The 25,532-nt window shown below is 31.2% G+C and overlaps 1 protein-coding gene across 1 annotated transcript in view; it reads left to right on the top strand.

The window, feature by feature from the left end:
• The window catches only part of LOC118074249 (titin-like), a 35,652-nt gene extending 10,598 nt beyond the window's left edge, over window positions 1-25,054 (top strand). The window contains 25 exon segments of the mRNA XM_035095331.1: window positions 27-407; window positions 499-1,934; window positions 1,936-11,470; window positions 11,634-12,125; window positions 12,211-12,383; window positions 12,459-12,564; window positions 13,252-13,415; window positions 13,547-13,768; window positions 13,865-14,121; window positions 14,205-14,639; window positions 14,701-14,934; window positions 15,003-15,135; window positions 17,355-17,523; window positions 17,614-17,659; window positions 17,862-18,151; window positions 18,230-18,361; window positions 18,427-18,961; window positions 19,183-19,645; window positions 20,570-20,732; window positions 21,865-22,661; window positions 22,739-22,938; window positions 23,018-23,170; window positions 23,245-23,368; window positions 23,535-24,375; window positions 24,535-25,054. Coding sequence (XP_034951222.1) covers window positions 27-407; window positions 499-1,934; window positions 1,936-11,470; window positions 11,634-12,125; window positions 12,211-12,383; window positions 12,459-12,564; window positions 13,252-13,415; window positions 13,547-13,768; window positions 13,865-14,121; window positions 14,205-14,639; window positions 14,701-14,934; window positions 15,003-15,135; window positions 17,355-17,523; window positions 17,614-17,659; window positions 17,862-18,151; window positions 18,230-18,361; window positions 18,427-18,961; window positions 19,183-19,645; window positions 20,570-20,732; window positions 21,865-22,661; window positions 22,739-22,938; window positions 23,018-23,170; window positions 23,245-23,368; window positions 23,535-24,375; window positions 24,535-24,755 — 17,702 coding nt within the window. The 3' untranslated portion in view covers window positions 24,756-25,054.
• Window positions 25,055-25,532: the final 478 nt, after the last annotated feature.

Below are 25,532 nucleotides of genomic sequence, written 5' to 3'. Positions count from 1 at the left end.
AATCATTTAATTTTAATTAAATCTAGTTCCAAGAAATTATCGAGCACCTAGATTCATGGAAAGTCTCAAAGCTGTTTTAACTGAAGAAGGATTAGTTTCATTCGAATGTAAAGTTGTTGGTTTTCCCATTCCTCTTTTGAGATGGTTCAAGGATGGCCAAGAATTGAAACCTGGAGATGTTTATCAACTTACTGGAACCAATTCATTAGGATCTTATTGCTGTATTGCACGAAATTGTATGGGTGAAGCAAGAAGTACAGCAGAGCTTACAGTAGAAGATATTCAAAATCAATTAAAAGAAGAAGAACGAATGCAACTTTTGAGTTATAATCAAGTTCCTAAATTTATAAAAGGTTTAAGAAGTTGTGAAGCAAGGATTCAAGATGAATTTACTTTTACTATTCAAGGTATACTATTTGAATAACTGTTTTAGATAGAATATTTATACGTTTTCTAAATATAAAACAAAAATATAATGATCATAAAATTATATTACAGTCACTGTAGCACCAGAACCCACTCTTTCGTGGTATCGTGACGATGAGCCAATAATAGATAACGATAAATACAGAATAACTCGTGAAGTACTTGGTAATTATCACCTAGAGATTCGAACATTGGAATTCATTGATCAAGCTGAGTGGAAATGCGTTGCTGAGAATGATTTTGGTCACAGCGTAACTTCGTGTTTTTTAAAACTTATCATTCCAAAGCATTTCAAGAAACCTAAATTCTTAGAGAGCCTTCGAGCAATTTTAACTGAAGAAGGTGCTGTTAATCTGGAGTGTAAAGTAATCGGAGTTCCACAACCTGTTTTAACTTGGTACAAAGATGATGCAGAATTAAAACCTGGAGACATTCATAGAATCACATCGGGACAAGATGGAACATGTTGTTTAGGAACATATACATGCAAAGCAACGAATTGTATGGGCTCTGTGAGTAGTTCAGCTTCTCTTCTAGGCTTTGAAGATAAAGTAGCTATGAGACAAGAAGAAACGAAAACATCTAGTTCTCCAGTTTTACATGATCTTGCAAGAAATCTCTCTCTATCAACAATTCATGAAGAAAGAACGTCTCAATTATATGATACACCACAAACTGATTATTCAATGACTATGGATGATAAAGGTGAAGTATCATTTAGTTTCGATGGCAAAGAAGTATCAGTTAGCCTTTATGAAACTCCGGATTTAACAGAAGAAGAAGCTATTCAAATTGTTGAAATGTATGCGGATCAATTATCTGAGCATATAACTGAAGGGAACATTATTGAATTACCTCCAATGCGATTTACAAAAGAAACATCAACCACTGGAAATCTTTTGATGGAAGCTGTAGTCATAGATGTATCTCCGGATTACTTTGCTGCTGATGAGGAAGCTGATGATCTCCGTACGGAGGCCGATTTCGAAGATGTTTCCATATTGGACGATCAAATGCAAAGTATTTTATCTTCAGTTGGTAGAGAAGGATCTGTAGATTGTACTCCAGTTAGTTCACCAGCACCGAGATCACGAACAAAAAAAAAAAAACGATCAGGAAGTGATTCTTCGAATAGTGATATGTGTAATAAAAGTGAAACAAACCAGCCTAAGATTATGGACTGGTCTGAGAGTTATCACAGTGCAAAAGAACCTTCATTTCAGGCTCAATTATCAGTTCAAAGTCAAGATAGTGTTGATGCATTCGCAGATGCTTTGTCATCGGATGAATTGGCTAAGGTGTTTTCCAGAAATCTTAAAAAAGAAATTATAAGGAATCTTCATGCTGAAGAAAATGTTGAAGAATTGTCAAATAGAGTTAGCGATGAAATTGCTGTAGCTACTCACCAACTTGCAGATTCAAATAAGGAATTCGGTGAAATTACACTAATGGAATCACTAGAAGAGCCAGTTTCAATAAAGCGAAAAAGAAAAAAAAAAATCATCTAAAGGTGAGATTGCAAAATTATCTAAAACAAGCTCTGAAGAATCGTATACTATGAATGCTGATGAAAATGAGCCAAAGGAAAAGGTCAAAAGACGGAAAAGTGAAGAAAAAATAATTATAGAAGATAGAAAAGACATTATAGTCATTGATGAAAAACGGCAGGAAAGTCAATCGATGATTGAAAGTGATTTTCAAAAACAATACATGAAAGAAGAGTATGAAATTGATGGAGAAAAGCTATCATCAATAACGTCATCAGTTTTTTCAACTGCTCCGGAGACTTCTGAAAAATTAAACCAAAAAATGAAACTACTCGAAAACTTGAAGACTCTTTCTACTCCTGTATTCATACTTAGAGAAACTCTTATTGATTTAGATAATGTTTTAGAAAATTATAGGACTGAATTTGATGAAATAACGTTACATGAACTGATTATAAGTAAAATAGTACGTCCTATTGAAAATATTTGCGAGCAAATGTCAGTTATAGAAAATGATGCAATCAAATCTGCTGGTAAAAAATCATTAATTCAGGAAATAAGAATATTATTATTAGATTCAATTGGTGGACCAACTGAAGAACTTCTTCGAGGTATAGAATTAATAAAAAGTCATAAGAGCGGAGCTCATGAAGATTTCACATCAGATTTAATTGTTTTAGAATCATTAACGGATCCTGTTGATGATATTTTAGCAAGCTTAGCAAAAATCGAATATGGTTTAAGAAGTAAAGAAGAACGTGAGTTATCAATACGACCAAAAAATCCAATCATTCTAGAAAAAATGACTAGAGCTATAAGTCAATTTGGAAAAACTCTTAACACAATTTTACAGAAACATCTTAAAGCAAGTGGATCTGAAGAAGTTCTTTGCTTAGGGGAAAGACTTCAATGTGTTTACCAGAATTTAGATTCGTATATTTTATCATTGCCATTAAATAAAATAACTGGAGCTCTGGAAAATAGTTCTGATACGTTACTTATTGAAAGTTTAGTAAGACCTGTAGAAAATTTACTCCATTCTTTAGATAAGTTTTCTCAATTTGAAGCAGATACAATTGATGGACGAGCAATTTATGAACTCGAAAATTCAATAGTTGAATTAAAAAATAAATTAGAGACTTTAACTATAGCACTGGAATCTTATGAAAAAGAAAATGAGAAAATGGGAATAGCTGGAAAAAATTTAGAGTTAGTGAATTATTTAAAATGGACAATGGATGACAGTACAGATAAATTAAAAAAAATGCAACAATCACGAGAAGTTAGAGTTTTAAATAAAGTGAAAATTTCACAAAGTGAAGAAGTAGAGCCAGAGTCTGAAACAATTGATTCTAAAAAATTACAATCAAGACGAGAAACATATGTTAGTAAAATGACATCTTTGGACTCAATATCACCTGAACTCGATGAAAATTTACCTCTTCCTGAGATGCTATTAGATCCTCTAATTGATGTTCAAGCGAAACTAAACGCTGCTCTAAGACATTATGAATCTCAAATGCCTCCTGACCAATTTTCTCTTCCTCTGACAGAATTAACTGTTGTCATAACAGAGCTTCGTGAATGTGTATCATCAGTAGCACACGTTGCTACAACATTAAATATTGAAGATATATTGAATCATATAATAAATCTCAGAGAGCCTTTGTTAGATCTACAAGTGGCTATTACATCAAGTCCGTCGATCGAAGAATATATTTTAATTGAAGAGATTATTAAACCTTTAAATGAGCTAAATAAAATTTTTGTAACTGTAGCTAAATCTTCTTCAATTTCAGAGTCATCTAAAGTAATTTTAGATGAAATGTCAAAAATTACGGATGATAATTTAGAGCAACTGTATAAAATTCAAGAAACAGTTTTTCCTGAACTATCAGAAAAATCTGCTAAACAAAAGGCAACTGTTAAACCTCCAGAAGAATTAGACCAAATGTCTTTGACTCTCAGTAGTATTCATTTTGCCATGTCTTCAGCTTTAGAAAAAGCCAACGAATATTCTTATAATGTTGCAGAAATTATTAAATCTGAAAGTCCATTAAGTACTTCTAGCCCAGCTTATAAACTTATTTCATCTATTAACATTTTGCGACAGTCTATTGGAGACGTAGCAGTTGCTATTGCCTCTCCGATAATTCTTCAAAACGACAATTTAGAGTACGATTATAATGTAGTTTTAGAAGAACTTACTAAGCTTGAAGAGCCTCTTTTGAATTTACAAAAAATTTTATTAACTGAAAAACATAATCCTAAAGAAAGGTACATTTTAAATGACATTGCTATTCCCCTTCGAGCTTTGAAAAAATCTGTAGTAGAAATGACGAAGGGTCAATCTGCAAAAATTATTCAATTACTTGAAGATGTGGAAAAAGATGTCGCCTTAGTAGCCATGGAAGCTCTAAAGAAAGCCCTCATAGGAAAAATAGACACTGAGGATTCATCAATTAGTAATTCTGCACCTGGAGAAGTTCCAAAAGTTGTGACAAAATGGTTAGATCCAGTAGAAAGTTGGTTATCATCATCACCAGAAGACACTGACGAGAAAAAAAAAGTTTGTTCTGCAATAAATTCTGCTGTAAATGATCTCAAAAGACAAGTATTGAAAATTGCAATTCAATCGTCTTATTCAGAGCCTCCAAGTGATGTTGCTTTGATTGAAGAGCTTGCTAGATTAAAAGAACCTTTATTAAAGGTTTGCGAAGTTATTATGAGTGAACATAACCCGATTGATATAAAAGTAATGGAACATTTGATTCAACCTATAAAACATTTATTAGGTACAGTTTTAGATGTATCTTCAGTTTATCAAGCAAACAGTATTCTTCAGCCGGTTCTTAAAGCGTTAGAACAGTTAGAGAATCAAATTTTATTGTCAATACAAATGGCTTCTTATGAAAAAGATTTACAGAAAACTGTTGCTGCTTTAATCTCTGAAGATTCAGAGCAAGAAAAATCTACATCATCAGCAGATGATTGTAAAAAAATGGTATCAGAGGCAAAAATAAACTTTGAGGATAAAATTAAACCCATGGAAAAAATGATAGAACTTGAATCTAAAATTGTTGAACGTGAAGAATCTTATAATGGTATGAAATCTTCAAATACAGATCAACAAGTAAGTGAAATAGAAGAGAGTATATGTCAAAGTAATCTAGAGGAAGATGCGGCAGATATTAATGACATTGAGCTTATAAAACAACAAGAAGTTCAAATAGCATTAGCGAAAGCTCGCATAGAAGAATTAGATCATTGGTCACTTACTCTCATAAATCCTCTCGATCGATTAGCTTCTACAACATTATCTCTAGATAGATCAATAGATGAAGAAGTACATTCGGTACTTTGTCGGCCTTTGGATTCTTTACATAAACAAATTGAATTAGTAGAATCTCAAATAAATCGGCCAGCCGGTCAATCGTTAGAAAATGATATTGAAACGATAATTGAAGGATTTTTATCTCCAATGAAACAAGTGGAAATAGCTCTTAAAAGTGCTATTGGTATTTGGTATAAAACTCCTGCTAAAGAAACAGTTTTAAAATTTTTACATGATCTAGTTGAATCTTCGTCTGACTTACAACAACGATTGGACTCTTTGAGATTTAAATTAATTACCGAAGCTCCTGAACAGACAATTCAAGTCCAAAAATCAGAAGCTTCATTAGTAGAAACTATTTCTGCAGTCCTTGTGCCATTAGAAGGAATTAAAGAAATTATCAATAATTTATTAGAAACAATTGAAGACAAAAAAGATGATGACACTGATGATTTGACACTAATAGAAGATCATACTTCAACTGAAGATGTTAAACATATTGAACAAGCGACAGCACGTCCACTTGAAGAGCTAATTGAAGCAATTGTTGATCCGGAAAATGTAAAAAGTACGTCTACATCTCTTGAAGTTGAGCAAATTAAACAAACTCTGTCAAGTTCCCAAGAAGAAATTATCGAAAAAAGAGAAGAAAAATTAGCTGAAATGATAGTTGATGATAGTGCAGAATTAAGAATATCTGAATTACAAGAAAAATATTCTGATAAGATTGTTGAACAAGAGGTTACGACTATGACTACTCAAGAAATTTTAGTAGCAGCTAAAGAACAACCAAGAGTATCACTTTCACAAAATTCTCCAAATATTAATGAATTTATGTTCGAAGAACTAATTTCTGATACTCAAGAGCAACATATTCAACTACAAGAAAACAATTTTTCTCTATTAATAGACCAACATGATCTCCATACTTTGCTTATGCCGACTGTGTCAGCTGAAAGCCAACAAATAATGGAAGAACATGACAATTTGATTTTATCTGAAATACATGAAATTCAAGAAATAATTGTTGAAGAAAACATTAAAGATACAAAAACAGGATCATTATTACAACAAGCAAGTGTTAAAGGAATAGAACAATTGAAGGAAACTACAGAAAAGTCAATCGAAAAAGTTCCGTTGAATGCAGATATAAATAATGAAAACTTTTTAAACCAAATCGAAGAAATTGTAATAAGTGAATTAGATCGTCAAAATGCGTTATCTTTTAAAAGTAAAAGTCTTATAGACGATATTGACTCAGCTGTCAGAGAGATGATGATAAAGTGTCCGCAGATTTGTCAAGAGCATACATTTGAAGAGAGTGTTCGTGATATTGTTGTGGAAGAATTGCTAAAGGTTAAGGGTCTAATTCAAGTTAATGATATTGCTACAGGGGACGGAATCACTATAAAAGAAGAGAATATTAAACAAGTTCCAGAGGTTATTTCGCAAATTATTTTTGATGAAAAAATAAATGAAATTATTTCTGACGAAATTTATAACCAGAATATTCAAATTATTAATCAAGAAGGTTTGATACAACCCGTAGAGATTAAAGTTGATGATATTCTTTCATTTTCGCAAACTTCACAAGAAATTATTTCAGAAGATAATATTCAAGAAATGGTAACAGATAAAATAGAAAGGCAGCATCAAATAGCATCAGAAGTAGTTTTTTATATTACCGAAGGAAAAATAGATAATTTAATTATAGAACAAATCAAAAAACACAATATTGAAATCGTAGAAGGAGAAGATAACTTATTAGAAACAGTAAAAATGAGAATTCAAGAAATCATTTTAAATTGTCCCAAAATACAAAAAGTAAACATTCTTGAAGATAAAGTCCGAGATATAATTACTGATGAGTTGATTTCATTAGAGAAAAATAAAGATGTTCAAAGTAAACCAGGAATATCTATTCATACATTGCAAGATGAATCGAGTAAAGCAATAGCTACTATATCATCTGCTTTGCAACAAAAATTTGAAGAAACAGTAAAAAATATTCTATCTAAGGAACTTGAAAAACAAAATATTCATCCAACAACTCAAGAAAAAGAAACTTTTGAAGACAAAATTCAAAACATAATAAATTCTTATGCTAAAATATTTGAAGAAAATATGAGTGAAGTATTACTTCAACAAATAATAATTGAAGAGGTAGAAAAATATACAGCAGAAATAAATAAATCTCAAGAATTAAACGTAGCTAAACAATCAGAAGTTGCCAAAGAAAAAATAGAATCAGAGATTATTGAAGAAGTCTCAGATTTTTCTCCAATAAAACTTGAAGAACATATTAGACTCATCAAGGAAGGGGAAAATAAAAGTGAAAAACTTACAAAAGAAAACAAGATTTTAGCGTATTCTGATACTATTGAAGGAACGATCCAAATGAAAACGGAGAATCTTTTAGAAATATCTGAAAGTTTACATGTTATAACATTATCTGAATTAAAAATATCTGATACAGATCATCTTATAGAACCTAATGAAATTATTATCACTGACATTGAAACTGACAAACGAGAATCAGATAAAATAATTATAAAAACTCAAGAATCAAGACAAAGCGAATTTTCTAAAGATGAAATTAAGATGTTAGTAATAAATGAAATCGAAAAAAAAAATGTTCAAATGATGGTAGATGTAGATTTTGTAAATAATGTGGCAGATAAAATTCAACAAAATATTATTAATCATCCTGAAATTATTGAAGAGCATCTCCTTGAAGAAAATGTTCAGAATATTGTTGAAACAGAAATGGAAAAGAAAAAGGTAGACATAGTTGAAGCAGAAAATTTAGACATAATCAAGAAAGAAGAAAAATTAGTAAAAGAATTAATATCTCCAATAGAGAAAGAAAGTATGGTACTTGAAGAAACAGTTCATGATATGATTATAGAAGAACTTGAAAAAGAATATGTAGAGCCTTCGAAGCATAAAGATCTTCTAAATATTATTGAACAGCGCGTGCAAAATTTAATTTTAATGCATCCTGACGAAGATAAAACAGCAAAAATGGAAGGAAATGTCCAAAAGATTGTTTCACACACACTTGAAGATAAAAAAATAAATAAATTAGATGTTGAAAGTCTAGTAAAAGCTGTAAAGCAAGAAGTTCAAGCTGAAATCCATAAGCTTCAATCAGAAAAAGTTCTAATTTCCGAAAAAATTAGTAATGAAAAAAGAGTGAAAATAATTGACAAAGAAAATGTTGAACTATCAAAACAAGATAAAATAATTAAAAAAGTTGAAAATACACCTCAAGAATTAAATATTCAACATCCAGAGGTATTTACTGCTGATATGTTAGATGAAAAAGTTGATGTAATTGTAGCTGAAATAATTAAAGAACAAGAAATTCAAGTGTCTCAAGTAGAAGATTTTTGTAAAGCAGAAGCACAAGCAAGTGAAATAAAAATTTTACAAGTTTCTTCTATCACCGAAGAACAGAAATCTATAAAAACGTTTAAAGATAAAATCGAATCAGCTAACAAAAAAATCGAACAAGAATTGAACTTGATTAAAGATAGTAAAGCAGTTGAAGTATCAGTTACTCAACCAGAACAAATTTCTAAAGAACAGAGACTGGGAGAGGTGCCTAAAGAAGAATTAGAAAAAGCTCCAATTCTATCGACATCAGAAAAAGTAACTGTGATGTCTGATGATGAATCCAAACTTGATAAAACTCAAGAAGAAAATACAAAATTTTTAGAAAATACAAAACAAACTATAAAAAAAGAAGAAAAGTCTGAAGCAATTGATGAAGGAAAAAAGAAGATTCAAAAAACAGAAAAGCCACTTCGACGTCCATCACAAATGTTAGCACAAGTTCCTGTAGAAATAGTCCATGACATAATGAGAGAAGAGATAAATAAATTAAATATCGAACCATCAGAAGAAGCTACTCTCCTCAAAGCCGTTGAAGTTAAAATTCAAGGTATGATTGCTCGGTATCCGAAAGTATCTAACATAGAAATACAAGAAGAAAATGTACGCCAGATCGTTGCTGACCAAGTAGAGGAAGAAAAAGCAAAAATATCAGAGTTTACTGAAATTCTTTTTCAAGCACAGAAGAACGATAAGAAGCCAAAAGTGTTGGGAAGTCCTGCTACAACACAAATTCAGATTCCTGAAGAGATTGTTCATGAGTTATTAATTGACGAACTTCAAAAACAAAATATCGAATTATCTCAAGAAAACAATTTAGTCAAGGCTATTGAAATAAAAATCTACGATTTCATTGCTCAACATCCAGAGATATCACGAGAAGAGATTCTAGAAGAAAATGTTAGAGATATTGTAACAGAACAGTTGGAAGAGCAGAAAGCCCGTATTTATGAAGTTGAAAATTTAGAAAAAATTACTAAACCAAATAAGGCAACTGATATATTTAACGTTCCTGTCACAACTCAAGAACAAATTCCGGAAGAACAAGTTCATGAAATGGTTATTGATGAATTTCATAAACAGAATATTCAACTATTGACTGAAGAAAATCTTGTAAAAGCTGTAGAAGCTAAAATACACGATTTAATTGCCCAACATCCTGATATTTGTAAGAATGATATTTTTGAAGAAAGTGTGAAAGATATTGTTATAGAAGAATGGACTAAGCAACAAGCTAATGTTACTGAAATTCCGAGTAATTTAGTTGAAGCAAATCAACAAAGTGTACAAGTCGAAATTCAAGAAGCTCAACCAGAAGCTCCGAAAAAAGTTGAAAATTTGCCTTCTGAAGAGATAGTAGTTAAAGATGATGACAAATTCGATGTTAAAAAAGTTAATAGAAATATTGAAATGACTACTGAAGAAAAGCAAGAGAATAATCAGAAACCTTTGAGTCCCGATGAAGATACACCGAAGCGGAAATCATCAAAAGGTGAAAAATCTCTAAAACAAAAAGGAGATACATTCAAACGAAAATCATCTAATGAGGAAAGTCAAGAAGCCGAGAATCAAATCGAGGAAATAAATAATCAAGAAAAAGTTGACACAAAATCTATAACCAAAAAAGATAATGTAGGATTTGAAATAAAATCAGAAGAAAGTCAAATAGAAAAAGCAAAACTTGATAGTACAATAAAAGAAATAAAAAATTTTAAAAGTATCGAAGAACAAGAAAAGTTTAAAGAGAAGATTAAAAGTTCTGTTTTTCAAACAAAAGATAATAATTATCGAGAAAAATCTAAAGAATATTTAAAGAAGACTGACAAAGATATTGTAGAAGAAATTAATAAAAATCATAAAGAAAGAAATATTTGTCGGCGGACAGACATTGCTACGGACTTAAAAGAAGATATGAATATTGATAAGAAATATAGAGATGAAGAAATTACATCAAAAAAATTATCCACGTTTAAATTTAATTCTGATTTAGACTTTTCAAGATCTACTCTTAAAGATGATTCCCTGGGGGATAATGAAAATCGAAATATACCACCAACTATAGAGATTGATTATGATGATTCTTTGTCTCAGGATCTATCACGTCGATCTAATGCATCAACTTTATCAAGGAGACATCGTAATCTTGAATCACTTGAGTATGATGATAAAAGTCATTATTCTTCAATAACAAGTAGATTACCTACTTTTACACCAGGACCAAGAGATCGTGGAAAGAAACCTTCATTCTGTACCAAGCTTACAGATAGAACTGCAGCAGAAAATTCAAGAATTAAATTAACGTGTACTATTCTCAGTGACGCTGAATTAGAAGTTGATTGGTTAAAGGATGGAAAAATTTTGCCACCATCAAGTAATAAACATGGAATTCATTTAGAAAATGGAATGGCATCCTTGGAACTGTATGGTGTAAAGCCTAAAGACTCTGGAAAATATTCATGTGTTGCTAAAAATTGTCATGGACGAGCTAGCACTGAAGCTAAATTAAAAGTTTATTCTGGATACGAACCAACACCATCAATTCCTACATTTACAAGATCAATTAAAGATACTTATCGGAAAGAAGAGAATACACTTGTATTAGAGTGTAGAGTTCGAGCACAACCATCACCGATAATAACTTGGTTGAAGGATGGACAAGTTTTGGAAATGGGAGATCGATATCAACAAAGTGATTTATCTGATGGAATATGCAGATTAAAAATTTTCAATCCAGATCATTATGACAGTGGTTTATATACTTGTAGAGCGGAGAACGAAACAAGATTAAGTGATAGAACTTCTCATTTGGTTGAATTTAAAACCACAGGTAAATATTATTAATTTATAATTCTATTTATTTACATTTAATTTTTTAATATTTAAAAAAAATTAACGCTATTTTTCTTTATTGTAAACTTTTATAATTTAAAAAGGAAATTTTTTCGAACGCAATAAACAACTAATAAATGCTAATTCATTATCTACATTAGGTCGATCAAAGAGTACAAGTTGGCGTAATAGTAGTAGTAGTAGTAGTAATTACTACGACGTAACAGGTACCGATAAAGATACTGGAAGACCTCGATTCTCTAACCACTTGACAGATCATAGTGTTCCAGCTGGTGGGACAATTGCTCTTCAAGTAGAAGTCAAAGGAGTACCGCCTCCAGAAATTACTTGGATGAGAGCAGACAAAAAAGGAACGATTTCTGTACCGCGAGCAAGAACATTTGCTGATTCTGGTATTTACACGCTGATTGTTCCTGATGCTACAGAATTAGAGACGGGGACTTATGTTTGTCGTGCAAGCAATACTTATGGATATGTTGATACCTCAGCAAATGTCGAAGTTATTTCAGGAAGCCGGGATGGAGGTAAACCTGCTATGTTTATATCTCGACCACCTGATAAAGTGATTATCGTTGCGGTTGGAGAAGATATTAGTGTATCTTTTAGAGCCGGTGGAGTACCAAAACCAAAAGGTATATAATTTGTCAAATTTTAATTCGACTAAATATGATAAATAAAATTCTATTAATCATTTTGTATTTTTTTTTCGTTATTTAGTGATTTGGATGAAAGGCCTGACAGACATAACAAATGGTCCTAAATCTTATAAAGAAGGACACGATGACTACGTCAGGTTAACATTGAAACGTATCTGTGCATCAGATGAAGGAACATATTGTATTCTTTTAAAAAATCGTTATGGATGTGACAGAAGTTTCTTCTCAATTCAGGTAGTTATTATGATCATGGATATTTTAAATAAAAGAAATAAAAAAAAAGTTTGAATTTTAACATTATTCTTTTAGGTTAAACAAAAAGCAAGGTCTTTAACGCCTTCTCCAGAATGGGATTCCGTAGAAACTGACAGTATCTTAGCCTCAATTCACGATAAAGAAAAATCCTATGTTAAACGTAAGCCTACATTCAAAACAAACAACTAAATATTCATACTTTCTATCATATTACATTTTAACTTATGAATATCTGTATGCCACTGACATAATCAGTCTGTACTCTAAAAATAATGAATGTTAGTGCCTCTAAACGAATCACAGTAAAGCAAATGTTAAAGAAGTATAGAACTAAGAATAAAATTGGATGCATGGCCCTACCCTAATTTTGTTAAAACAACGAATTTCTCAGCCTCCCGCGCCAATATTTCGAGCCTCCATTAAATAACTCTAAGATATCTATCTATTTTTATTTGTCCTCTTGCTCTCGACTTAACTTTTCAGAATACTCCTACTTTTCATCAACTAATTTTCCGCCAAAAAATGTTGAAAAGCTCTCAGTCTGTGTCAACAACTTGAGATCTTGTGACTCGAGTCTAATTTTTCATTTATGCTTAGTTAAAAATATGAGTGATCCTGTTAATATAAGTCATGAGAAAGAAAATGAAGTGGAACTTGAGTTGGAGAAACTTCGTTTATTATGGATAAATAAAAAAAATTTAATTATAACAGAATTTTTAGAATATCTTGTAGGATACCAAGGTTACAAGTTAATTAGTTGTTTAGACATTAAAAAAATTATTTTATGTACTATGAGTAATATTAAGTGGATAACTGTTATAATTTATAATCATTATTTACCATACAGAAGTTCCTGGACCAATTTCCAGTGAACCAATTATAACTGATGGTGGACGCAACTGGTTAGCATTGACGTGGGGAAAACCTGAACAGAAAGGTTTCGCACCAGTTGTCGCTTACAGAGTAGATGCCTGGCAATTGGGTAGTGATGGTGGAGCAAGATGGGTTGAGGTAATAAGACTTGAAATTTAAATTTAGTACCACATATATTCATAAATTTTCTATACTAAAATTAAAAAGTTGCCCGACAACTTGATCTAAATCAGAAAATTTATAATAAATTAAGCGTGACTTTTTTCAAGCTTGGCGTCACTCCCGTTAACACCTTTGATGCATTCAATCTTCGACCCGGAGAAGAATATAAATTCAGAATAACCCCGAGAAATCGATACGGATGGGGTGAGCCAGTGACAATGACAAATTCTGTCACTGTCAGAGAAGTTGTTAAATTTCCAGAGTTTATTAAAATACTTCCTGGTCAATTGAAAGCTCTTCAAGGCACAATTTTATCTTTAGAGTGTGAGGTAAAATATTTTTTAGCTAATTATATGATTTTATAAAGTGTAATGTGCGTTTAAAATCGTATATATTTAATATAATTTATAAAATAATTACATCAGGTGAACAACGATACTACAGTTCAAGTGAAATGGTACCGAGATACTACAGAAATTGTAAACGGTCAAGACTCCAGATTTACGACGTATTTTAATGGTATCAAGTGTTCTTTAATGATTGGAAGTTTAACTGAGAACGATTCTGGACGTTATATATGTGAAGCTACAAATACTGCTGGAAGAGTCTCCACATTTGCTAGAGTTCAAGTAGTTGACGATCCAAAAATTGTTGAAGCTGATACAAAACTTCGTAAAATAAGGTAAAATAATGTAATCATAGATAGTATTCATTTATACATGAAAAAAGAAATATACAAATAATTAACTAATACTTTGAAATTAGATCTTCAGATATTATGAATGAAGAAAGACCACCTGAATTCACGATGCGACTTCGCGATAGACGAGTTCAAGCTACGTATCCAGTAAGATTAACATGTCAAGTAACCGGATATCCAGAGCCTGAAGTAACTTGGTATAAATACCGTGAAGAATTACATCCTCAAAATAATATTTTTATTTGGAATGATGATGCTCACTTCCATACGCTGGAAATAAGTCGATCAACAATAAATGATTCTGGTATTTACATGGCTCGTGCCAAAAATGCTTACGGTTCAGTGTCATGTCGCTGTTGTCTAGTTGTTGACAAAGGAATCCGTGCTTACATTGCGCCAGAATTTCTTTCTCATCTTGATGCAGTTTATAGTGTCAAAGCAGGTGGAGAATTAAGAATGAGAGCCCAAGTCGAGGCATATCCAACTGTTGGAATAACTTGGTAAATAAAAAATAATAAAAGAGGTTTCATTCAAATATTTATTTAAATTTGAATTTTTTAGGCATCGAGATGGTCATCGTTTGAGACCTAGCAGAGATGTGGTGATGACTTTGAATCATGATGGAACAGTTGAGCTTGATTTAGCTCACATTACTCCAAGAGATGCAGGCATATATTGCTGTACTGCTACTAATGAAGTTGGTCAAGCGGAAACGACAACTCAAGTCGTACTTCTAGAAAAAGAAGAAATTTCAAATATTGATCAGTCATTACCAGACGAATCTTTAAATATTCCGTAAGTAGTGAGAAATAACCCTATTTAAAATTTTTTTAGTTTATTGATTATATTTTTAATTTGTCTAGATACTCCAAAGAACCAGTATTTATAACGAAGCCATTATCAACAGAAGCTTACGAAGGTGACACAGTAATAATTTCATGTGAAGTTATTGGAGATCCAAAGCCAGATGTAATGTGGTTACGAGATTTTCTACGGGTAAGTATCAGATAGTTGTACGACATTACAAATATATTGGCAAACTTGAGGTAATTCATTAGAAAAAAATCAATCAATCACTCGGGTACTATGGACATGGCATAAGTAGTGGAAGTAATGCATTAAAGTAAATAGTGACGTGTCCCCAGAGAATGTTTCACATACTTGACTATTTCTAATAGTTTTCATCACTTCTACCGACAGTAAACATTGACAGACGACGGACATCAGTCGAAGAAATTTAATCGCAAAAAATAAAGTAGCAACACCCTAAAGACATTCAACATTATCAAGAGACACTCAACTCACGGTCTTAATCTTCATCTTGATTTTACTTATTCCAATATCTAATTTAATTCCTAGACACGCCTGGGGCATAGGTATGACAGATTCCGATTATCTGACGTATTTTTTAGCCATGTAGGTCAAGGTATAAAATCAAACATTACCATAATGGCCATATATACGAATTCCAGATGCGTTTTAATTATCAAAATTAACCATAAATTATCCACAATTAAATATAACTATTAAAATTTTTATATGACCGAGTGTGATTTCATTAATGAACTAGTTCACTCAGTTATCAGAATCTTAGTAGATTAAAAAAATGTAGTTGCAACTGGAAAGATATTAATTTGAAAACTAGATCCATAAAGAAAAGGAAAAAATTTTCCTCTCAAGAGTTGTCAATACATACCTCTCCCTCCAAAACTCACTCGACCTCATGACTCTTGATCATTCTCCCGCACTTGACGCCTTCCTACCTGTCCACTTACAGATTCTCCAGGACGCCCGACAGTTTCAAATCATTGCGTGAACACTCTGTTTCTCAGACCAACTATTTTGTACTGTTTACGTAAAAATATCAATTTTTTATTTCCTCATTATTGTTTCAGTTTCATAACAGTTTGATTTAATAAATTAAACAAGTAAGTTACTCAAATTAGAATAAATAAGTTTTAATAAAAAATTTTCGGGTAGGTTTTAAAGAAGAAATGTTTAAATATATTTATTAATAAATAATGAAATAATCTCCTTTAATTTAAAATGATAGGACAGAATTCTCGCTACTTAGTTTTATGATTATTTTATCCAAGCCATCAGTATTCTAGAATTGTATTCAAGCTTGATTGACATCAATCAGTCATTCTTCTATCATCTAAAGTAGACAGTGAAAACGAATATGAGCGTCATCAGTAGTACAGACGACATATTTAGCAGACTTTATAATTTAGCAGTCAAGTCGCGTGCTCAACGGGTTACGTACAGTAAACAGTTTGCTTTGAAGAAAAAACCGACAAGTTAGGTTGCAATAGTAATTTGAGTGATTGAATCACCGCAATGTAAATGCAACAATGCGTATGATGACTTATACTTTGACGTATATGTATAATTATTTCCACCGATTAAGATAAGCTTTTAAGGGTGCAAAGTTGTTAAGGTGGGTTTATAAATTATTATTTGATCAATACGACTTATTTGGAGATTTTCAATCAATTGATTATTACGTATTGCTGATCTTTCAATGAAAAATAATAACAAATGATAAAATAGTGATTGATACTTGTACTTATTTGGTTATCATGTAGAATTGTAAAAAATTTTATATGTAAATTAGTATGGGGGACTTGAAGAATTCGCATGTTTAATCAATTTAATGGCAGATGTATGTAAAGATTCATAGAAACAACATCACATATGATGGTAGAAAAATATTAACATATCATTTTACCATGTTTTTTTCAATAAAATTACACTATTATTTATGAAGATCTAGTAGGTGTAGTTTTTATATAATCTTATATTTTATTAAATTAAAGAATAAATAATTAATTTAATTTTTATATAAATTTAACTGAAAGTTTATGATAGTGAGAAAGAGAATAAAAGTGTTGTGCGTCCTTCTGCAATAGCATTCATAAAAAAGACAATGATCTTGATTCTTATATTAGGCACCGCACTGGTCTCTCATTTATAAGTCTATATATAAAGTACAGATTTGTTCAAGCAGTAAACTTTCGCTCCCTATATGGTTGACAGTTTGTGAAATAAATTCATCTATCTCTTTCTTCCTTTCTGACACAACTAACATCCACAAAATACACTTATACTAGACGTTTTGACGGTTCTCTTTCGTTAAGATCAAAAGCACAAATTTTATGATGAAAAAATAAAGAGGACTGATGATCATCATGATTAACTTTGTGATTTTACAGCATGATTATTACAAAGACGCCCCACACTTCAGAAGAGTTGGTGCTGGGCCTCAATATCGCCTAGAGATACCTTATGCTAAACTAGACTTTACTGGAACTTACTCAATAATTGCTAAAAATTGCCATGGACAGGCCAAAGCGGTGATTTCTCTTCAAATATATGCTCGAGGTATTGTTATTGCAATGAGAAAATATCTATTATTTAAAATTATTATCATAATAAAACAAATTTATGAGATATACTATTTAAATTGCTTAGGTCAAGGTAAAGGAGACAACGGAATGGAATCAATAATCAAACATGGGTAGGAATATTTTTTCACGTCTTAAGAAAATATAATAATTATTACATAAATTTATATATTAAAAAAAAATAATTTGTTAATAATGTTAGTTATTAATATAAACTTATAGAAGGTTACGGAATAGTACATAACTTTTTACGTATTGATTACCGATGACTAATGGTTTTACATGATGACCAATCGTCTATTATTTTGTCTACAGCAACGTTCAGACATTGCCAGTGATTAAGCGACCATTGAGAGATCTGAGATGTTGTGATGGAGATGCTATCTCTCTAGAGTGTAAAGTTCACGCTATACCAGAGCCGGACGTGCGGTGGGAGAAAGGAGGAAAACTCATACCACTTGGAGAAGATTTTGCTATCGACTTTGATGGAGATACTGCACGACTTAGTATTCAACACGTATATCCTGAAGATGAAGGAGAATACACGTGTGTTGCTTATAATGACCTTGGAAAGGCATATACGTCAGCTTGTCTGATAGTTGATGGTAAACAAATAATGTGACTACAATAAAAATTCTTTAAATAATTAATTTCATCAAGTAATATTATATGTGATTTTTTAGTACCTGAAGGTAAAGAAACTGCTATTAGTCGAAGATTGACAAAACCTTTGAGGCTTCTTTCACCAAATTCTACACCAATTTCAACTCCAAGATCCACTCCAGTTCGAAGTTTATCCCCTTTGTGTACTTCCAGTAAGTAAAAGTAAATTTATTAATTTAATTATTTATTAATAATATATATTTAATATCAATTTCAGAACGTGAAATCAAATCGATTCCTAAAACATTGCGTGGACACATCGGAAAACGTCCGAAAATGCCGACTAATCCGAAATTTTATGCAGTTCCTCATAATCGAGTTGTTGAAGAAGGAGAAACTGTGAGATTCCAATGTGCAATAGCAGGACATCCTACTCCTTGGGTAATTTGGGACAAAGAAGGAATTTCTATAACTCCAACAGCCAGAATATCATTGAAAGAAAATGATGACATAAGAGTTTTGGAAATAACCGAAGTTACTCATGAAGATGCTGGATTATACAGAATAACTTTAGAAAATGATATGGGAAGAACAGAAGCATCAGCGAGACTAGAAGTTATTAGAGGTCGTCGTAATTCTGCTTCAAGGTCAATAGGCACACGAAGTGCGTCTCCGAGGACATATTCCATTTATGGTAGCAGAAGTAATATATCCCCATCGTCCAGGTGTGATAACAGTCTAAGACCTCCACGCTTTAACGATTTGAAAGAAAAAGGAGCGAGTAGTCCTACGCTTCCTCGATGGCATAACAGGTAAAATATATTTATTGATTTATTTGATTAATTAAAATGAATAAATTATAATAAATCTTCTATTCATTACTAAGATAAGCCATGATTTTCATAGAAATATTATGAAAATTCAAATGAAAAACTGACAATTGAATATTAATATTTTCCATTTTGAAAAACTAGAATTTTATCAATATTTCGTTACTCATGAATTTATATTTTCTTGCCACGTGAATTTTCAGTAATGAAAAAAATTTGACCCAAACTGGAACAAAAAATTATAAAATTACCAGTTCTTTAGAAGAAAATAAAATGAATCCAATAAAACGAAGCTCTTCAATACCACGAAATTATCGACATTCTCAAGAACGTGGAAAATCAGAACCAAAAGAAATGCTTGCATCTCAAAAAAAAGTTAGAAAATTGAAAGATCAATCAGGTAAAAAAATAAAATCATCAAGTTTATCCTCATCACTTTCGAAGGATATTAATTCGCAATCATTACAAGGGAAGTCTTTTCTAAAATCTATTGATAAAAATTATAAAACAAATGGAAGAAAATTAAAAACTCTAGATATTGACAAGTTGAAGGCACCAGTAATTCTGACGATACCAGCAGATGTAATAGCATTACAAGGTGCTAAAGTGATGCTTTTCTCAACCTACAGAGGATATCCGAAACCAATCGTTCGATGGTTACGAAAAGTAAGTTACCATATCTTTTTTTTGACCAAATATGATCGTAAATCATAAAAATTAACAAATCATTCTATATGATAATACAAAGTAAAACGGATACTATATTTTTATATTATGTGTAATATATTAATCGAAAATATTTATTTATAAATAGAATAGAAAAATAACATTTATGAAAAAAATTAGTGGCACATACGATAACGATAACAAACATTAACTCAGTAGTTTCTCAACTCAGTAACCTTATCTATTTTCTTGTTGCTTCAAGGCATATTTTAAACCACATCTGAATCAATCTTACTGTTAAGGAGAAACAAGTAATGAATTGTGTCTTATAAGTCGTGCGTTAAATTTATCTACGATCGAAATTATCGCGTGTGAAAATCATACAATTAGCGAAATTAGATGTAAAACATATTTTAAAATCTTGATTAAAGAGTGCATAAAATTCTGTATTACTATAATATGATATTTATTAAAATTTTCAAATTTATTGAAATCAATCGAAATATCATTAACTCTTGGCAAAATAGAGATTGTTTTAATTTTTAAACATATTTTATAAATAATTGATTCTGTGATATGTTTTTCATATAAATACGCAAGTAAGGCATAGTTTTTTTTATCTCTAAATCCTCTATATGATGCATACCATCACGAATAAATATTGATAAGTAAATAATCTGTGACGTAAATAAATAAACAAAAAGAACAATCACAAAAAAAGAAAGTTTGGCATTCCGTAATTCAATTGTTAAATATTATCGGATAACATTTTGCAGAAATTTATGAATGTTAATTTAAAAAAAAAAAAAACATAAATAAACTCGATAAATTTATGAATAATGTAATGCCCACATTAACCTGTATTGCTGGTAATAAATTATCCTGAACAACTTATTTAGTTTAATATTTTTTGTCCTTCTTTAGGGGCAAGATGTGATGTTGGACGATAAAACTGAAATTGAAACAAATGGAGGTCTTACCTGTCTCACCTTGAAGGAAATAACGTCTGATGAAGGTGGTAAATATGAAATTCAGGTCGAAAATCAATTGGGAAAAGAATCAAGATTTGTTAACGTTACAGTGGAAGGTAAATGTGTAAATTTAAAATTAAAAAAAAAAAAAGTAAAGTATGCCCACATCAAAAAACATCAATTTTATTAAAAAATGTTTCATCATACACAGTACCAATTGAACACACGAGTCAAAAATTAAAATATTTGAAAGATAAAGATATTTATATGGATATTGTTATTAGCAACTACTTTTAACTATTCTTAAATTATTTCAATAAATTTTAAATTGATTAAATAAAGTATTGCGTTAGTAAATTCAACAATTAAAAAAATATTTGAAATACTAAAAATTTAAGTAAATAATATTCATTGGAATATTTTTTATTTTTGTAAAGAAAGCTAAAATATCAAGGTTAATTTGTAATTAATACCCGTAATCTTTTCTTTTGTATATAAAAGAGAGCACGTGAAGAGGAGAATGATTCAATTGCTAGCTTGTTGTGTGCTCTAGATGCGCGACCAAATAGCTCTTATAACAACGTTTTCTATCTCTTTTTCTTGAAATTTTACGTCTATCTTGGCCAACCAACAGCTTTAACTCTTTCTCTATCATCTCCGCAACGAAGACAAAAATTTGCCGGGTACAACTTATATCCACGTCATACGCATCTGCGTGCTCAAGTCCCTCTGGCCTCAAGGCTGCAGGTCTGAATAGTAAACCAACGATATTTCGCAGTTTAGTCTCTACTCATCTTCCTTCTCGAGCATGTGTTTATTCAAGTTTTAAATACCGTATTTTGTGATTACTGAAAACGATATATTTGTCAACATTTTACAATTTATTTAATTTTTTACGTATAAAATGAGAAAGGGTAGTGAGTTAAATGCATTAAAAAAAAAAAAGTAAAATAGTGTAAATCGATAGATGAACATTTTATATATAAAAATGTAACAGAAATTACATTGAACTTTAATGTGACTCAGGTGCTTTGATCAGCTAAATTTGCTTTTAATTACCTGAGGATATTAATTATTTTTGATAATAATTTATTTGAAATTATTGACTGATTATAAAGCAATTTATATTTAATTAAAAAACCAATTGATAATCATTAATTGAAATATTATTTTATGATAAAAAAAAATATTATCTTTGAACTATTTATAATAATTTCGTCAATTGTTTACAAAATAATTATTTTTCAGGCCCTCCAGAGCCTCCACGAGATTTAGTAATTATTAAGAATCTCAGTAATTTAGGCGAAGTGACTCTAAGTTGGAGATCGCCAGTCTACGACGGAGGAAGAGCTATAACAGGTTACTCTATTGAAATGAGAAAGGGCAACGAGCCCTGTTGGATTGCTGTAGCAGAGGCTAAATATTCTCTTAGCCATAAGATTCAAAGGATTGACCCTGAAGAAACTTATTGCTTTAGAGTTCGAGCAGAAAATATTCACGGGTTAAGTGAAGCAGGAATGGAGTCAGAAATTGTCAACATTAGTAATGATACTCAAGAAATGGAGACGACTATTAATCCTTCACTAAGCTCCGAGGAAGAAATTGAAGAATCTCAAACAACTATTGAATCACCAGTTGTCATACCAGAGCCTGCAAATAATTTTGAAGAACGTTTTGATGTGCTAGAAGAACTTGGGAAAGGCAGATATGGAGTGGTGAGAAGAATTTTAAACAAAGAAACTGGGTCAATTCTTGCTGCAAAATTTGTGCGGACAATTAAGGCTAAAGATAAACAGCAAGTATATGATGAAATAAATATAATGAATATGCTGAAGCATCCTAAGTTACTAAAACTTGTGGCAGCATTTGAGAGCCCTAAAGAAATGATTATGGTGACAGAATATATTTCTGGTGGAGAACTATTTGAAAGAGTGGTCGCTGATGATTTTACACTTACAGAAAAAGATAGTATATTATTTGTAAGACAAATTTGTCAAGCAGTTGAATATTTACATAATAATAAAATTGTTCACTTAGATTTAAAAGTAAGTAAAGTATGTAAAGAAATTAAGAACAAATTTATGATAGAATGATTTTAACTCAAGCATGAAATTTTTTTTAGCCTGAAAATATAATGTGTTACTCTCGGACGTCTCATCGAATAAAATTAATAGACTTTGGTTTGGCTCAAACATTGAAACCAGACACTCCAGTTCGTGTATTATTTGGAACGCCAGAATTCATTCCCCCAGAAATAATAAGTTTCGAACCGATCGGTACTGAGTCGGATATGTGGAGCGTTGGAGTAATTTGTTACGTCTTGTAAAGATATTTTATATTTTTTAACCATTAAATTTGATAGGTGATAAATAATAAATGGTAATCATCCATTGATATGTAGATTAACTGGACTCTCGCCATTCATGGGTGAAAATGACGCAGAAACTTTTGCAAACATTACCCGAGCTGACTACGATTTTGACGACAAAGCATTTCATGCAATATCACAGGAAGCTAAAGATTTCATCAGTAGCCTTTTGATTAAAAGAAAAGAGTAAATGATTGATATAATTTATTTATTAATATAATAATTGAATTGAAAAATGAAAACTATGTAATTTGTTTTAGATTAAGAATGTCAGCAAGAGAATGTTTGAAACATGCTTGGCTGGCTCAATGTGCTGAAAGCATGAGCAGAGTTGCATTACCTACAGACAAGCTAAAGAAATTCATTGTGCGGAGAAAATGGCAGGTAAAATGAAATTCTGCAATGTAGTTTTAAAAATCGCAACTAACAGTAGTCGTTATCATTCGATTTATAAAGTATTAACCGAAATGGAATGTGTTATATCGGAACAAATGCATGGATGTTTGCTTATGTTTTAAGTATGCAGTTTGTTTTGATTTGTTTATTACAGAAAACAGGTAACGCCATTCGTGCTTTAGGAAGAATGGCTATTCTATCAGCGAACAGTCGAAAAAGTATTGCTCCTAGTCTTCCAACACCAAAAGGCCACAAACCAGAAAGTGATAAAAAATTGTTCATTCCATATTCGGACGATTTATGTGTCGATGAAATCCAACAAGTTCTAATTAAACGTGAAAGCGTACAAGATTTGAGTGAAGTCGTCGATAAAAGTGAAGATTCTACTGAAGAACGGTTGACTCGGGCCGATAATACGACAAACGAATGTATTGGAAATACTGACTATTCAACAATTTCGGAAAAATCAAAGTCATGTATATCGGAAGATGATATTGAAATAGAAAAGGAAAATAGTAAAACAAAAATTACAATGAGTGAAGAGAATAGTTCAAATAGTGAACGTATAGACGATTTAAGTGAAGAATTTATAACGAAATTAAGACTACATTCCGATAATTTGGTAAAAAATGTAACAGATATTATGAAGTGTAATAAGAAAAAAATCTTTACTGTCGATGTGGAAATAAAACCGGTGTCAAAGGTAGTAGAAGTTAAAGAAACCAGCACAAACAATGTAGAAAATTTTTGTAGCAGTACCAGCCTAAAAGTAAATGAATCCCTGTCAAAAGAAGGAAACATGAAGGAATTAACAGAGGACAATATTATGATAGATGGTAACGATGGAGCGAAAAATGTGGACGTTATGAAAAGAGATGAAAACGACGAAAAGAAGCATTCACGATTAAGGCATCGTTTTATTTCATTCCAAAGTAACACTTATGTGCATGAAAGTGTATTTAAACCGAGGTGTCAAACTAACATATCAAAATTAGGTTGGTTTATTTAAACATTTTTATTTATTTGAATTGCTTTGTTCATGAAATGAAGTTTTTGTTATGCTACGTATTTGATGCGCTCTATATATTGAACTGTTCTTGTATAAAGAATATGAATTTTAAGATGCAAAATTAATGAATTGATTATTTATGTAGATAACGAAGACGAAATCTCCGGGATAGGAAGGCCCATCTTATCACATTGCACTGTAAGGACTGGAAGTGTAAGTCGAACGGCGAAAATGTTTGAAAAAGAAGAAATGCACTCAACGAATGATAAGTCGAAAAGCCCTGGAAATCGAAAAGTATTTTCTGATTCCCCTCATCGACCACGAAACGAAAGAATACGGAAGGCGTTTGATTTTTGGAATAAATAAAAGAATGGAAAAAATAGTTAAATGCAATAGATGCAAAGAACGATAATTAACGCTGCAATAAGGTATAATCATTAATCGATAAAGACTAATAGTACAGAAATTTAAAATTCGTAATTATTGTTATTAATATTATTGATTCAATTGCTGAGACATATTGTTCATACCGAGAAATTTTAAAGTTAATTTTGTAGAATAGACATAATAATGTAGGACACGTAAACATAAAAGTTTTTAATATTATGAAATGAAATGTAATACTGAATTATTGATGTAAGTAAATTAATAAATATTTTTGATTCGAAAAGAAGAATTAATGGTAATTGTATTTGTAAGAAACACATAACGGGTTGTTTGAATTGAATCTGGATTCCACGTGGTGATATGAAGTAAAGAGAAAAGTATTTTGTAGTAGTCGACGAATGTGTACGTACTGGCGTAAATGAAGAGAAAAATGCCATAATAACGTTAAAGAAGTAGTAGACGAAAGAAGTAATTGGTACGGTAAGAAGGCATTGTATATGCGGAGTTATTAACGAAGAAGAGGTTGATGTTGCAATGGAGCGTAAAAAGATGTATAAATGCTCATAACTCGGAAAGTAAGCGAGATACTAGATCTGATGATTTGTTCAATATATTGGTATGAAGTGGACGGTGATATGATTTCTGCGTAGGATTTCGGCTCCTCTGGACGTCGATTATGTGTAGTTGCACATGACGACGAAGTCAATGATTTATTCTCCTATGTAGACAAAATGACGATTGTAGAGCAGTGTAGTG

This window comes from Chelonus insularis, unplaced genomic scaffold (assembly GCF_013357705.1).
Source record: "Chelonus insularis isolate UGA/USDA-ARS -01 unplaced genomic scaffold, ASM1335770v1 contig_133_pilon, whole genome shotgun sequence".
NCBI lineage: Eukaryota > Metazoa > Arthropoda > Insecta > Hymenoptera > Braconidae > Chelonus > Chelonus insularis.
Note: the sequence above shows the minus strand (reverse complement) of the source record. Positions and strands in the feature narration are given on the sequence as shown.